This window comes from Mustela nivalis (genome assembly GCF_964662115.1).
Source record: "Mustela nivalis genome assembly, chromosome: 13".
Lineage (NCBI taxonomy): Eukaryota > Metazoa > Chordata > Mammalia > Carnivora > Mustelidae > Mustela > Mustela nivalis.
In genome coordinates, this window is record NC_139032.1 from 57,384,639 (window position 1) to 57,399,590 (window position 14,952).

The 14,952-nt window shown below is 54.7% G+C and overlaps 2 protein-coding genes across 3 annotated transcripts in view; one reads left to right on the plus strand and one right to left on the minus strand.

The window, feature by feature from the left end:
- Positions 1-12,472, plus strand: part of DNAI1 (dynein axonemal intermediate chain 1) — a 58,781-nt gene extending 46,309 nt beyond the window's left edge. The window contains exons 14-20 of the mRNA XM_082694611.1: positions 4,357-4,446; positions 4,565-4,652; positions 5,237-5,316; positions 6,500-6,648; positions 6,756-6,855; positions 8,990-9,175; positions 12,143-12,472. Of these exons, the coding sequence (XP_082550737.1) occupies positions 4,357-4,446; positions 4,565-4,652; positions 5,237-5,316; positions 6,500-6,648; positions 6,756-6,855; positions 8,990-9,175; positions 12,143-12,241 (792 nt within the window). The 3' untranslated portion in view covers positions 12,242-12,472. The remainder of the gene's footprint in view (positions 1-4,356; positions 4,447-4,564; positions 4,653-5,236; positions 5,317-6,499; positions 6,649-6,755; positions 6,856-8,989; positions 9,176-12,142) is intronic.
- Positions 12,473-12,530: 58 nt separating this feature from the next.
- Positions 12,531-14,751, minus strand: ENHO (energy homeostasis associated). Of its 2 annotated transcripts, none has more exons than XM_082694641.1 (2): positions 14,325-14,751; positions 12,531-13,333 (listed from the first exon to the last, which is right to left on the minus strand). In XM_082694641.1, the coding sequence occupies exons 1-2, from the start codon at positions 14,734-14,736 to the stop codon at positions 13,191-13,193; spliced, it is 555 nt and encodes a 184-aa protein (XP_082550767.1). In that variant the 5' UTR covers positions 14,737-14,751; the 3' UTR covers positions 12,531-13,190. The 2 variants fall into 2 exon arrangements, with proteins under 2 accessions (XP_082550767.1, XP_082550768.1); XM_082694642.1 differs by having other exon boundaries at positions 14,325-14,535.
- Between the last annotated feature and the right edge of the window lie 201 nt (positions 14,752-14,952).

Below are 14,952 nucleotides of genomic sequence, written 5' to 3' on the forward strand. Positions count from 1 at the left end.
TAATGCCAGGACTCTGTCTTCCCATCTTTCTTGGCCCTCTGCCCTGAGAATCTCCAGGCGGGCTCTGCACCCCTGCCTTCCTGGCCCTGAGCTCCCTGTCATGTGAACACCTGCCCTATGCATGGGCTCTCAGCTCTCAGGCAGTTCAGCTCCCTGAGCAGAGAGGAGACTATCCAGGCACAAAGGACACGGTGCCCTCTCTGCTTTATCCTTTACCCAGAGCCAGGATACAGAGAGGGAGGCACTCCCTCCCATGAGACATCTCCCCCCTGCTCTCCACCAAAGCAGGGACCAAAGCTCACAGTCTCAGGTGTTCTCTCCCCTGAAAAACCCCACCTTCCCATTCATCACCTCCAGACACACAAAGGTCTCAAGACCTGAGGAGGATATCTGCAGAGACTTTAAAGGACCAAGAGAGGAGAAAAGACGTGATTAGATAAGACTAAACCAGTAGCAGGCCTACCCCTGCCCTCCTAGCTCAGATAGCCCAGAGCCATGCAAAGAACGTCTCTGATTGGCCTAACCACCCTCCTCAAGCCCAGGAGAGGGCAAGGGGCCAAGGCCAACCATCCTGCCACCACTCTCTGTGTTCTTGGAATCAAACAGCAGGTTGGGAAAGAAATGGGACATGCAGAAGTCACGCTATTGCTTTCATTGGGTGGGCGCCAGAGAGACTGGAACCCACCTGGGCAGAGATGGCCTTCTGCTGTCCCACCAATCTTTTGAGGAAACAGGGCTAGTGCCTTTACCTTTGGAAAAGCAAAGACTCAAGAGTTCCTGGGGGGGGGGGGCGCCTGGGTGGCTCAGTGGGTTAAGCCGCTGCCTTCGGCTCAGGTCATGATCTCAGGGTCCTGGGATCGAGTCCCACATCGGGCTCTCTGCTTAGCGGGGAGCCTGCTTCCTCCTCTCTCTCTCTCTGCCTGCCTCTCTACCTACTTGTAATCTCTCTCTGTCAAATAAATAAAATCTTTAAAAAAAAAAAAAGGGTGCCTGGGTGGCTCAGTGGGTTAAGCCGCTGCCTTCGGCTCAGGTCATGATCTCAGGGTCCTGGGATCGAGGCCCGCATCGGGCTCTCTGCTCAGCAGGGAGCCTGCTTCCCTCTCTCTCTCTCTGCCTGCCTCTCCATCTACTTGTGATTTCTCTCTGTCAAATAAATAAATAAAAATCTTAAAAAAAAAAAAAAAAAAAGAGTTCCTGGGGGGCTTCTGGCTTGTGACATGGGAGGGGCTGCCTGGCGCTCGCTCGCTCACTCACCGACTTCCTGTTCCCTTTTTGCCTCCAGTTTCTTCCCCCTTTCCTCATTCTTTTGTCCATTCAGTGACTCTTCTGTGTGCTCCTCGGGGAGCTGAGGGTGCTTGGTCCCTGGGGTTCCTAGTGGGGAGATGAGCACCACCACGGCTGAGCAGGACAGGGCAATATGCTAACTGCGAAAGAGGGCTCCTGTGGGTACTGACGAGGGACAGGAGGGACATGGAGATTGTCCAAGGCAGGGAGCAGGGGAGGGGGCCCAGCTCTTCCCAGAGGAAGCAACTGAATTGTAAGGGATGAGAAAGCACTCGTTAATGACAACTAAATGTAATATGAGATCCTAAAACACAACGAAAAAGGATATTAGGAGGAAACCAAGAAAATCAAATGAAGTCTAGATTTTAGTTGAAAAGAAAAAAGACACTATGAGTTAGATAAGGAAGGGTACAAAGGGGTGTCAGGCGGGGTGGCCGTGGGGAACAGCATCTGGTGCGCAGCGGGAGAGACAGGGAGGATGGCGCAGAGCCGAGGGAAGCAGCGGCACCCCGCGAGCAAGCCTCTCCAGCAAGGAGGAAGCCCGCCCTGTGTAAGTCAGGGGTTTCTAGTAAAGTGCTAGTGCAGAAACCCAATACCTCAGAGGTGGGAATGGGGCTGTTCTGGTGAATCGGGGTCCTGCTTTCTTGAGGGTTCCCTGTTGTCACTCCCTCTGTCCCCAAAGTTACTTTCATAAGCTTCCTAAGAGCTCCCTCCAGCATGGTTTGAAAATGGCTGCCAGACCATCAGAGAGTTTGGCGCAGAGAAGTAAAACGGGCACATGTGTGTCTTAAGCGATGTCCTCTCACGGCAGCAGGAGAAACTTTGAAGCCTGAGTTACAGCAGGGACAGTGAGATAGAAATAAGAAGGTATGGTGAGCGCTCTGAGGCAGTAAAATCAATAGAAGGAAACTAGATGGATATGAGAAAGGGGAAGAATTGGTGCTGTTCCTTGGGACTCCACCCAGGAGAGGCCCCAGGGAAGTGGGAATGACAAGGAGCAGCAGGTTTGGCCAGAAATTAATACAAGAAGCCAGAGGAACACCTACAATTAAAAGAAGCCAGAGGAGGTGTCCTGCAGGCAGTGGCCTGTGTAAGCCTGGAGCTTAGGCTGGTAAACCTACTCAGAGACATCAGAGTCTAGGTCCTTCTTAAAGGGACTGTGTCTTGGGGGAGACCGGAGAGGTTATGTTGGATCTTAAATGCTAGGCCGAGGCAGAAGGACTTTGTTCTGTTGGCAGCAGGGAGCCATGGAAGGTTTTGGAGCCAGTGAGAGAACTGTCTAATCAAAGGGGACTAGGTTCCTAGCCCATGGCCCAGGCTACTGCTGAGGGAGCCCATCGGGGTAGCCCAGCCCTGTTCAAGCCCCACCGTGAAGCCTCAACCAGCAACACTCTGTGGGGTGTGTGTATGTTCGGTGCTATACTGGGGAAGGGAGCAGGCAAGGACAGATGAGCAGAGACTGGGGGCAAGCAGGTCTGCCCCAATCAGATAAGGCAGAAGAGAAGGAATCAATCAAGCAGGCTCCATCTGCTCCTTACCACCTACTTCTTGGGCATTCGTTCATTCATTCTCTGAAACCCACTTACCACCTCCCCACCCCCTTTTATTCCTACCCTCCCACCTCCACCCCTGGAGCTCGTGTGTGACTTGTATACACACACACATACCCGCTCACTTGCAAAAACACACAGCAACCCCCATTGGGCATCAGGCTGCTAAGTGGGGTGTGAACTACAATTTCCATGCCTGCCCTCGGCTGCTCATTAAACACTTCCCTTTGTAGCTCCCTAGAGCCTCTTACAGCCTGGCCTTTGACACCCCCATCCCCTCCCCCCTTTAAAGAGACTGTCTTTACATAGAAGGAGAAGGGGTCCCAGTGTAAGAGCTGGCTCTGACTTATACCTCAGAGGCTCTGTGGTGTTCTGGGCCCCCCAGTGAAAAAAAGAGCCAGCTGCCTAGACAGGTCCAGGCCGGACTGGGCCCGCCCTTCTGTAGCTCTGATCAGCCAGTCTGGGGGGGTTGGCTGGGAACAGGCCACACCCCTCAACAGCCATGGTGGCAGCTGTGGTCACATGCAGTGGCAGTGGGTTCTGTCCTCCCTCACCGGGCCCCTGCTTGTGACAGGGGGAAGGGACAGTGTCCCGGCATGGGAGGTTGGGAAGGAGCTGAAGAGTGGAAAGCTCTGGGCACCCAGCCCCACCCCAGCTCTCTGGGACAGGCCTTGGCCAGGCCTCCACATCTGGCAACAGAAACTTGAGCCTCAAGCGTGTCATCTTCAGAAGACAACAGCTCTGTCTCCAAAACACTTTCCCATATGTTTGCCTCCAGCCGGGAGAAGATGGGTGGGGCACGATTATTAACCCCAAGCAGCAGATGGAGAAAGGCAGCTCAAAGCTGAGATTTGGGAGCAAGCTTCTGGGAGCAGGAGGTGGTGGTGAAGTGAAGGCGGCAGCCAGAGAGAATGCCTAGGAGAAAGGTCAACCTGGAAGAAGAGGGCTCCCCTGAAGCAAGCAGGGGAAAGCCCCTGTAGAACCTCCGCCCTCCCAAGTCCTGGGGTGAGGGGAATAAGGAGGATATTCGCTGACATTTACTGAACCTTTACCAGTTGCAGTGTTCTCACATCAGGGCCTCCTGTTCAGTGGCTCCTTTAACACTTACAATACACCTGTGCTACTACAGTTCCTGTTTTACAAGTGAGGAAACTGGTTGATGGACCCTGTTCTTTCCAGGCCTGTCCATGAGGAGGATGAGCCCAGAGACGCCACCTTCCCTCTGCAACTGGCTCCTGGAACCCAACCCAGGGAGGAATTTGGCACCTCCACTGCCAAACCCGTGGATTAGGGCGGTGCCCCGAGTTGGCACAGTTACCCCAGGATGGTCAGGGAGAGAGGGGTGAGAGAGACAGAGATGGGGGAAAGGACATAGGGAGGGCCACCTGTGGGACTCTGGGACCTGGGCTCCCAGAACCTGCTTCTGAAGCTCCCATGGATTCTCGAGGGAGCCCTGCTCAGCAACCAGCCCTAGGTCAAAGTCCTGGTAGGGTCCCGAAGCTCACAGATTGGGACGTTTCAGGTCAAGTGGCAGAAGGATGACATGGACAACAACCTCAACTTCTTCTCTGTGTCATCTGACGGCAGGATTGTGTCTTGGACCCTCTTGAAGGTGCCTGTTTCCCAGAAAGGGTGGAGAAGGGGAGTGGGGGGGCGATCACGATGGGTTGCCTTCCGCCTGGTGGCCACAGCCCCACCCATGGACCCTCCCCTATCCCTTTTGACGGCAGAGCGAGCTGGTTCACATGGATGTCATCAAGCTGAAGGCGGAGGGCAACACCACAGATGGCCTCAATGGGTTGCAGCTACACACAGTGGGTAGGAACCCCAGCCCACTCACATCCAGGCCCCACGAGGGTCAGAGATGGTGGCTCTCCCCTTAGAGCAACCACTCCCTCCCCCACTGGAGCCTGGCCCTGTCCTCCCTGTCCCAGGGCGTGGCCATTTGCAGACCCTCCAGATTTGTGCAGATCCCATCCCTGTTTGCAGACCCTTGTTTCTGTTTATGCAGATCAGGTGCTGTGATGCAGATCCATTCCTGTTTATGCAGATCAGGCCCCTATTTACCCAGATCCTGTCCCTGTTTACTCAATTCCTACCCTGTTTATGCAGAGTATATCCCTGTTTGCACAGACCATGTCCCTGTTTGCAGACCCTATCCCTGTTTACCCTGACCCTGACCCTGTTTAAATCAATCCCTGCCTTGTTTACCCAGGCCCCATTCCTGTCTGCAGAAGCCTTGGCCGGTTGTAGAGTCCCAACTGCCTGAGACAGGCAGCAGGCCTGACGGCCTGTTTCTGTTTGGCTGCCTGGCCCCAGTCCTGCAGGAGCTGGGGCTCAGGCTGTCACTGGGAGCCTCCCTCCCAGAACCCGGCTAAAGCCACTCTACCTCTTCTCCCAAGGCTGTGGCACCGCCTTTGACTTCCACAAAGAGATTGACTACATGTTCCTAGTGGGCACAGAGGAGGGAAAAATCTACAAGGTGAGGCAGTTCTACCCCGTGCAAGCTTCTTCCAGGGCTGCTTAGACCCAAGAACCATGGGACTCGATTGTTCTCGACAGACCCTATTCTGATAGGGTTAGTCAATTCGAGAAAGCTTCTTGGGAGAAGTTAATATAGTCTTGATTTGCTCGGGTGGCAGGAAGATGGGATGACTGCAGAAAAGGGAATGAAAATCTAGAGGTTGACTTTAGCCCCCTCTGGGCCTTCCCTCTCTTCCTAGGAGTAGAAGAAGAAGACAGGGGAGTTGGGGGTGGGGGGAGTTGGAACATTCCTGGAGGAGATCTGAACTTGAGTGAGCTCTGAAGGCCGGGTAACAGAGAAATTTCTCTCTGAATTCTGGATGTGTTGCAGCCAGTAGGAACTTCAGGGCCAGTTTCTGCAAGGTCTCAGTGTTAGTAGGTGAACGTCCTTCTGAACCTCCATCCAACCAGAAATAGCTTGCTGCAAGCTTTTCTTGTGCTCAAAGACTCAGAATGTTAATTACAGGCAGCCTCCCAGGAGCCTCTGAGGCCCAGCAGGAGCTGGTCTGAATGCAAAAGAGGTCCCCAACCCCCTCTACACCCATCCCAATGGCAGCTGTGGGAGAGGCAGGAGGGGCATGTCACTAGTCAGTCACACTGTCTCTTGGAGGGAGAGGGAGGGGCATGCTGGGTGGGCAAGAAACCCAGTGGGAAATCATGAGATTGGGACTTGCTCCTGGCTCTGTACCTACTCTAACCTGGGCAAGGTGAGATGTTTATTACTACTTCAAGGATTTGATCTGTGGGCTGTGAGTGGCCCCAGGGCTCTGGCTGTCATCCCCTAGGCTTTGGCCTGGACACAGGCTAGGCCACACACCTCCCCTCCCCCTGCAGACCCCCAGCCCTGGCCTGGACCTGCTCTGCCTGGACTCCTGCTTGGACTGGAATCCTCTGGGGAGATTACAGCACTATCTCTCCCCCTCCAGGAAAACGCCCTAGCCCAGTAAGGCCCTCCTTTCTCTCTGGCCATCTTGAGGGCACAGAGAAGTAAGCCAGCAGCTTGGGCCCAGCTCAGCAGTGACAGTGATGTGGGAACAGGAGTCTTAGATTCTGACTCTCAGTACCCCCAGGGAAGTGGTAGCTGCTGACCTCTCTCTCATTCCTGATCCCCGATGCTCCCACCACCCTCACCGTTGCCCCAGTGCTCTAAGTCCTACTCCAGCAAGTTCCTCGACACCTATGATGCCCACAACATGGCAGTGGACGCTGTGTCCTGGAACCCATACCATGCCAAGGTCTTCATGTCCTGCAGCTCCGACTGGACTGTGAAGATCTGGGACCACACCATCAAGTGAGAGAGACATGCCCTTCCTCACAGCCCACCATGGGCTGGGGCCTGTGGGGCTCTAGCACTGTGAGGCCTCTGCGTGATGAACTGCCCACCCCTCCACCCTGCAGGACCCCGATGTTCATCTACGACCTAAATTCAGCTGTGGGCGATGTGGCCTGGGCGCCGTACTCTTCTACTGTGTTTGCGGCAGTCACCACTGATGGGAAGGTGAGTGTCCCCTTCTGAGCCTCTACTAGAGAAAAGAGGACTATCTCAGAGTCTCCCTCCTGGAGAGCCCATGCAGTGCCCTGATCAGGTAGGGGAAGGTGAGACATAAGGACTCTGTATTCTCAGGGAGTAGCCCAGCCAGGGCCCTGTCAAAAGAGGAATCATTCATCCCATGAGGCCTTGCAGAGAGAATGAGGCTGTTCATCCTGAAGGACAGAACCCTCTGGGGGAGAAGATGCCGTGAGGAGCAGTTATCTTCTCCGACAGCCCTGGGGAGGGAGCTACAGGATGGCAGGGGCAAGCCTGATGTAAGGAAAAAATTCTGAACCCGAGTTTATCCGGGATTGAAATAATGTCTAAAAGGTAGCAAGTTCCCCATCCCTGGGACTATGCAAGGAGGGTCTGAGGAAGGAAGATGGGAGGGGTCTTTGCAACACGGAGAATTGGTAAAAACTCAGAAACAAATGTTTTTTAATGAAATTCTTGGATGCAAATCCATTTTTCCTTATGGCCTTTGATATAACCGAAGAGGAAGCCCATCAGTCACCTATTTACAACCAGATGTTTACTAAGGACCGACTATGGTGCCCAGCGCCAGGGCAGGGCCTGTGCTTCCAGTGCCTGCAGTTCTAGAGCTCACATTCTTGTGAAGGGAAAGGGACACAAAGCAACCACAAAATTAGCATTAAGTGCTAGGCAGAGACCAACAGAGGAATATGTGTGGACACAGTGTTCATAGCAGCATTATTCATAATAGCCAAGAAGCTGAACGACCCAAATGTCCATCAACTGATGAACGGATAAACAAAATATGGTATAGCTAAAACGATCACTATCAAGAATAACAGGGAATGAAGTATCAGGTACATGCTACAACATTGCTGAACTTGAAAAGATGCTAGCATAAGAAGTCGGTCACAGAAGACCACACACTGTGTGATTCCATTTATATCAGTCTAGAATCAGCAAAACTACAGAGACACAGAGTAGATTTGTGGTCGCTTAGAGCTGGGGGTGTGGGAGAACCCAGGAAGTGACTGTTAATTGTACGAGGGTTCTTTTGGGGTGATGAAAATGCTCTAAAACTGACTGTGGTGATGGCTGCATAACTGTGAGTATACCAAAACTGAGAATTGTATACTATAAGTGGGTAAATGTGTTTGTATGTGAATTATATCTCAATAAAGCTATTATATTTTTTAAGAGAGAAAAGGAGTGATGTAAAAAGAAAGGACAGGGCAGCTTCTTAGAGTGTTCAAGGAGAGCTTCTTCAAGAGGTGACATTCAAGCTGAGAGCTTCAAATGACAAGAGCTAGCCAGGTGAAGATGGGGAAGGGCATTCTGGACAGGGGGAAGAGCTAGTGCAAATGCCCTGAGGTGAGAATGAACTTGAAGGGGTTTCAGGGACCTATAGGCAAGTGTGGCTGGGTCTAGGAAGCAAAGGGGAGAATGCAAGTAAGAGTAGAGAGTAGAGAAATCTGGAGTAAGGAATCTGGATTTTATATATACTGCCAAGGGAAACTATTGGAGCATTTTAGATTATTTAAAGTTAAGTTCTTGTGGCTGCATGGAGGCTGGATGGTAAAGGGGCAAGAGTGAAAGCAGAGAAACCCGTCAGGACGCTGCCACAGTTGTCAAGGCAAGAGTTACTAATGGTTTGGACTCAGGAAATGGTAAAAATAAGATGAAACATTTGTCGGAGGGCCTTGCATATATTATTAACTGGTATAAAGCCTGGCTCTACCACTCACCGGCAAGTTACCTTTAAGAGCCTCTATCTCCTCATTTATAACTAGGGATGGTAATAGAACCTTCCTTACTGAATGTCTGTGATGATTACTGGGTGGTACAACTGCATAACATGCTTGCCCAGAGTCTAGTACATAGTAAGTATTAAGTAAATGGCAGCTGCTATTATTGTTAATTCTGCATAGACTTAAATGTTCTCCCATTCTTCGCTCATTCCCTCAACCACAGGAAAGACATGATCAGAGACACAAATCCCCCACTGCCTCCAGCTCCAGCATGCTATGCTTCTGTTGTGTTTCCCCAGAAAGCCCAAGTGCTGGTTCTTCTGAAGTGTAGGACAGGGGCCCTGTTATCCTTGAGTGTGCTGACACCAATCTCTCCACAGACCCATGTGTTTGACTTGTCTATCAACAAGTATGAGGCCATCTGCAGCCAGCCCGTGGTGGCCAAAAAGAAGAACAAGATCACCCATGTGCAGTTCAATCCTATCCATCCCATCATCATTGTGGGTGATGACCGTGGGCATGTCATTTGCCTCAAGCTCTCACCCAACTTGCGCAAGATGCCGAAGGTACAGGCTGGGGTAGTTTGGGCTGCTGTGAGAAGTCAAGTCTCCAAGATGGTGGGGGTTTAGAGAAAGGGGAGGAGCCAGGGGGTGGCCCCCAGCTTTCTGCCTTGGAAAACTGAGGGTCAGGGTGGTGTCATTGCCCAAATATGGAGCACGGAAGATGCAGGTTTGTAGAGAGACAAAGAGATCAGTTACCTGTGGAGCTTCCGGGTGGAGGCATCCTGGTAAGGAGGCGTCTACATGGGTCCAAAGCCTAGAGAAGCACATAGACATCACTGGCTTATTTGGTGTAGACCAGGTTTGCCAAGAAGGGGACTGGGGGCTTAGTCACTGCTCCATTGGCTGGGCTTACACAGGGCCTCAGCTCCAGTGGCCCCTGAGCTGGGAGCTGTGGGTTCACACAGGGAAGAATGTGAAAAGGAAAAGGGTAGTAACTAGGTCAGCATCTAGGCAGCCTTGTCAGCTCTGGTTCCTTTCTGGGATTTGTACTGATCTGGAGACCCTGCCCAAAGCCCAAGGCCCTGAAAACAGGCTATGGAGCCCAGAGCCAGCGCCTCAAAGTCTAGATCTCAGAGTCTGGATTCAGACCTAAGCATCCAAGCCTTCAAATCCAGAGCCCAGTCTTACCCATTTGAGTGCTAAGAGAAAATATGGAATTTGCTTTCTGCCACGTTCTGGGCCAGGATCAGAGCTGGGCCAGGGCTGGGCCAAGCTGCCCTGATGACTATACCTCTTGGTTGCAGTATGAGGCACTTATTTGCCGTTTGAGGGAAGGGCAGGGCCCTGTCTCTTTCAACCACTGCTACCTGTTCCCCTGAATCCTTACCAAAGCAGGGGTCACTGCTGCAGCCCTCTGGTACCTGCCTGGTCTCTTCCGTACAGTGACCAGGAGAGGAGGTCTGGGAGTTTGGCTGGGCCTGTAATTGTAGCCAGCTGGGGGAGGGGGTGGACTTGGCTATAAATAGTTGGAAGGCTGCTAAGCGCCTGCAGCTGTGGCCTAGAGGCTGTGGTGGGCTGGGGTGGGGTTGGGGGGGGAGAAATGGGAGGAGTCGGGCATGGTCTGAAGCTCATTGCTGAGCCCAGCTAGTTGGTTTCAAGGAGGGGGAAGGAGACAGCACAATTTGTGGAACAGATAAAATCTGCTCTTAATTTAGTGAGGAGCGAGACCCAAGTTTGAGCTGGCAGAGTCCGACAGCCCAGTGGGAGGGGCAAGGGTACACCCATCACACCTGGAGTGTGGCAGATCTGGGTGGGGCCTGCCCTGCCCACTCTGCTGCAGGGAGGCAAGGATGTCCTACAGTGCCAACTCCTCTCAGAGAAAAGGTCAGCCATAGCTAAGAGAGCTGGGCTCTGTGTATCAGGGACCTCTATCTCTGAAGACCTAAGGCTATGGGTACCTGGGGAGCAGAGGACCTGAGTGGGCAACAGTTGGGGGCCAGTGCTCCGGTGGATTGGAGGTTTCCAGGCAATTGTCATCTGATCTTATCCGTAGCCAAGTGATTTGTGCCAAAGGAAGTCCTCAGGCATCCCTACTACCCCTCCTCTTTGGGCTGCCATCTCCCTGCCCTTTCCAGGAGGGTTTAGTCACACAGACCCAACTTCCTGACCCAGGAAGCTTCCTCTAATTGGTGTCAGAGCACAGCTTGTCAAAGGTCAAAGACTATCTTTCCCTCACTACAGTGTAGATGGGAAACTGAGCCTACAAAGGCAAGGGCCTTACCCAAAGTCATAGAGGGAGTTAACGACAAAGCTGGGACTGTAAGCCAGGTCCCACTAACTCCCGGGGGTGGGGTGAGGCCAAGAAGAGAACAGTGACTTGATTTGGAAGGGAGAATAGTTAAAGGAAAAGGCATCTTTGTCCTCTGCCTAGAGAGTGTAGAGGTGATTTGGGTAGTGGCAAAGGCACTGGGCCACGAGGGGAGAGGGAGACAGATTTTGGAGCAGGTGCAGTGGTAACACCAGGAGGAAATCTGAGCTCTGCATGGTGTCAGCAGTGGGATGGGGCCAGGAAGGGGCCTGCTGGCCATGCACTCTCCTCTCCTCACAGCCCAGGCCAGACCCAGGCTGGGCCCTCAGCAGGCAAGACTGGAGCAGGTGCCAGTGAGCAGTGGGCACAGGTGGCTGAGAGGGCGGGAGAGGGGGCGGATCTGGAGCAGAGGGAAGACAGGAAATGGTAGCTGCCGCAGCCTAGCCCATACCCCGCTGCCTGGACAGAAGGGAGAATGGGACTGGTGCTGGTCTGCCGTGGAGCTCTCGGGACCTGTGAATGACACATACCCCGTGTCCCAGTACTCTTTTTCTCAGGGCATTAGAGTGCCCTGTAGGCTGGGATGAGGGCTCATAAATTTAGGATCTTCTCTTTTGAGGGACAGTCCTAGCTTGAGACAACTGGAAACACATGGGATATTTCATCTGCCCTCCTGGGTCTCTTGACACCCTCCTCCACCCTGGGTATGTCTGAAACAGCAGGCCTGGCCCCAAATGTCACCCACTCCCAACTGACCTTAAAGTTTTGGTACAAGGTGAGGGTACCTGTGGCTTGGTCCACACCTGTCTCCCTCTGCAAACACATACCTCTTAGCTCCTTGTTAGGACTCAGCCAGGACCCCTCCTGTGGGACGGGTGGTCCCAACCTCAAAAGGTCTTACCTCTCCCCAGAGCTACAGCTCTCCTAGCCTGAAAGGCTACTTCCTCTGAGGTTAGTGGGTAGACACCTTCTGCCATTCTTCCCAGCATCAAGACTGTTGATCTGAGATTCAGAGCTAGACTGGATGCTTCTCGGAGGCCCCAGCTGGGCCCAGGTCTCCTAACCTCTGTTGGGAGAGGCAGGGATCCAGAATCTAACTGGCCAAGAGAGGGGCGGTACAAAACTGGGGCAGGCTGGGCAGAGGAGGCAGAGCTGGGACCCAGAGAAAGGTGGCCTATCCCTCACCATTCCTCCCACCCACCATGTACTTCCACCCTCCACAGGAAAAGAAGGGACAGGAGGTACAGAAGGGTCCAGCTGTGGAGATCGCAAAATTGGATAAACTGCTGAACCTGGTGAGGGAAGTGAAAACCAAGACCTGAGGGCCTGGCCTCAGTCCCTGTTCCATTTTTCTGAACCTGTTACTTGTAACCCCTGACCCTGCACCCAAGCCCAGCCTTAGTACTCGGTATGTGACCCCACCCCTAACCAGGTCCCAGCATCTACCATCAGCACTCTACATTGGCCCTGATCCCAGCACCTCACCCCAGGACTTGGCCCTCAACCATTATCCTGTCCCACTTCGCACAAATAAACCTGTGTCTGGAAGCTCACCCTACACCTTTAATGTTGCTACCGCAGGGCCCTCAGGAAGAGGAGGAAATCTCAGGGTAGAGCCATAGTTCCATTTATTATCCAGCAAACAGTGGGAGGACCTGAGGAGGGGCCCAGCCTGGACACCCTCCCATTATTGCCATGGATTCCAGTTTGCTTCCCCAACCTCAAGGGCCTGGAGGCAATTGGCCTAGGGAGAGGTGGTCCCAGTCCCTGGCCCTCAGAATGGAGCACAGTCGAGATGGCCCTGGCCCTAGCACCAACTCAGGAATCCCCACCCCAGGCCTGTCTACCAAGGGCCACCAGAGCTCCTCGTGGAGCCAGACTGGCTCGACTCTGGGCTGCTAGGTCCAGCTCCAGACAGGCTGGACTCTGGGTTCTGGACCCCAGGCTGGCTAGACCCTGGGATTCCGATTCCAGGCTCTGGGTGGGGCAGACTTAGGCCCCAGACTCCAGGTGAGGTGAGGGGCCTTCAGGGCTGCAGCAGGTAGCTGCCTTCATGGCTGGGCTTCTGGGGCGGGGGTGCCTTCTCAGGACAGGGGCCAGGGCTGGAGTTGGGACTGGATTCGGAGAGAGAGTCGATGTCCGCAGAGCGGGAATGGCAGGCCCAGCAGAGAATGACCCAGAGCAGCAGCAGCAAGAAGCCTACGAGGCCGTTGCAGACGATGGCAATGAGGGCCCCCTGGGAGATGGCTGCCCCCATGACAGGCAGCACCCTCAGACCAGCATAGACCACGGGGCTGGCTTGATGGCAAGGCCCATGCCGAGGCAGAACTCCAGTACAGCTGGCCTTCCAAAGAGGCTGTCCTGTCCACACTCAGTGAATCCTGGGCAGTGGGTATCCACCTGCAGTCCTGAGCCTGTGGCAGGTAGAGAGCAGAGGAAAGGGTGGTGAGGAGGAAGGGGTAGGGTGAGGCCTAGGAAGGTCTAGAAGAGAGTCCTTTCCCACATCTCTGGCTTGCCCAGCAGAGGAATCTGGGTCCCAACAGATCTAAGTACTCCACAGAGCCAACACCCCCATCCTCAGGCCTGGTTCTGGGCACCTTGACAGGGGTGCAGCCACAGTGGCGAAGCTGGAGTGGACATCCTGTATCTCATTCTCCTGAGAACCGGTGGGCATGGCCTGGCCCTGCCCACCAAGCTTCCAGCTCTCAAAAGCACTGGATGAGTGGATGAGACCCAGGAAGCCCGAGGCCTTAGAGGATGGGGACTGTGACCAGCGCTGGTGTGGCCTGGGCACCTCCCCCTTCTCAGCACTCCAGCCAGCCAGCCCAGGAGACCTCCAGAGGTGCCAGCTCAGACAGAGGGAACTTTGTGGAGGCCCTGGCACGCATGTGTGGGTCTCTGTATCCAAGGCTGTGTACCTAGGTGTGCCTCTCTGTGAGACTGTCTCTCCAGGTCAGTTGTGTGTGTCTGTGTGTTTGGCTCTTCACCTTTCGGTTCCCTTGCCTAGATGTGTGCCTCTGCCTGGCATACCCACCTCTATGTTTGGGCAGCTGGCTTCTAAGTGCCTCTCTTTCTGTCTGTCTCTACGCGTCCCCATCTCTGAGTGTCTGAGTGTCTCTTCTTTCCCCGTCTATCTCTGTGTATCTCTGTATCGGTCTCTGTGTGTATGGGTCTCTTGTGTCTCTCGGTCTCTCTTTTCTGCCCTGCTGTATGTCACTCTGTCCCCATGGACGTGTGTCTCTCCCCTTCTCCGTGGGGTCTGTCTCTGTAGTTCTGGGAGTCTCGTGTGTCTCTTTGTGTCTCTTTCTCCCCGGCTATGCCTCTGTGTCCCCAGGTGGGTCTGGGTCTCTTTACCTCTGTCTCTGGTTCTCGGCCCCCGTGCCCATGGGGGGAGGGCCCCCTTACCTGAGTTGAGCCCGGTGCGCGCCCGCAGGGAGGGTCCGGGGCAGCGGGATGCTGGGCGCCGACTGAGACTCGGGAGCCTGCGGGCGCGGGGCGGGGGAGGGGGGGGCGGGAGGAGGCGGGCAGGGGCGATGTCCCCTCCCCCGGCCCTCCCCCTCGGCCGCGCAGCCTCCGCCGGCCGCTCCCGCCGCCGCGCGACCGGGCGGCCTCTGCCGCGGGCGGTCTGCGGCGAGCCGGCACCTCCTCCCCCTGGGGCGGTGCCTCCTCCGCGGCCGCGGCTGCTCGCTAGCTCGTTCGGCGGCGTTCGGGCGGCGGCTGCGGCCGGGGCGCGGTGTTCGGCTAGGCTCGGCTGCGCTCGGCTGCGCTCGGCTACGTTCGGCTGGGCTCGGCTGAGCTCGGCAGGCAGCAAAAACATCGGAGGACCTCGCTTCCCGGGAGGCCGGCGGCGGCCGGCGGCCAGTGGGCGGGTGGAGCCATCTCCGCGCCGCTGCCATCATTCAATTGGCTAGCTGCGCCAGCCTCTCGGGCGATTGGTCGCGCGCTGGGGTGGGACTGGATCGCCCCTGGTGCAGGCGTGGGGCGGGGGCGAGAGGAAGAGTCTAGGGGCTATGAGGTCTTGATCCCTCTGGGG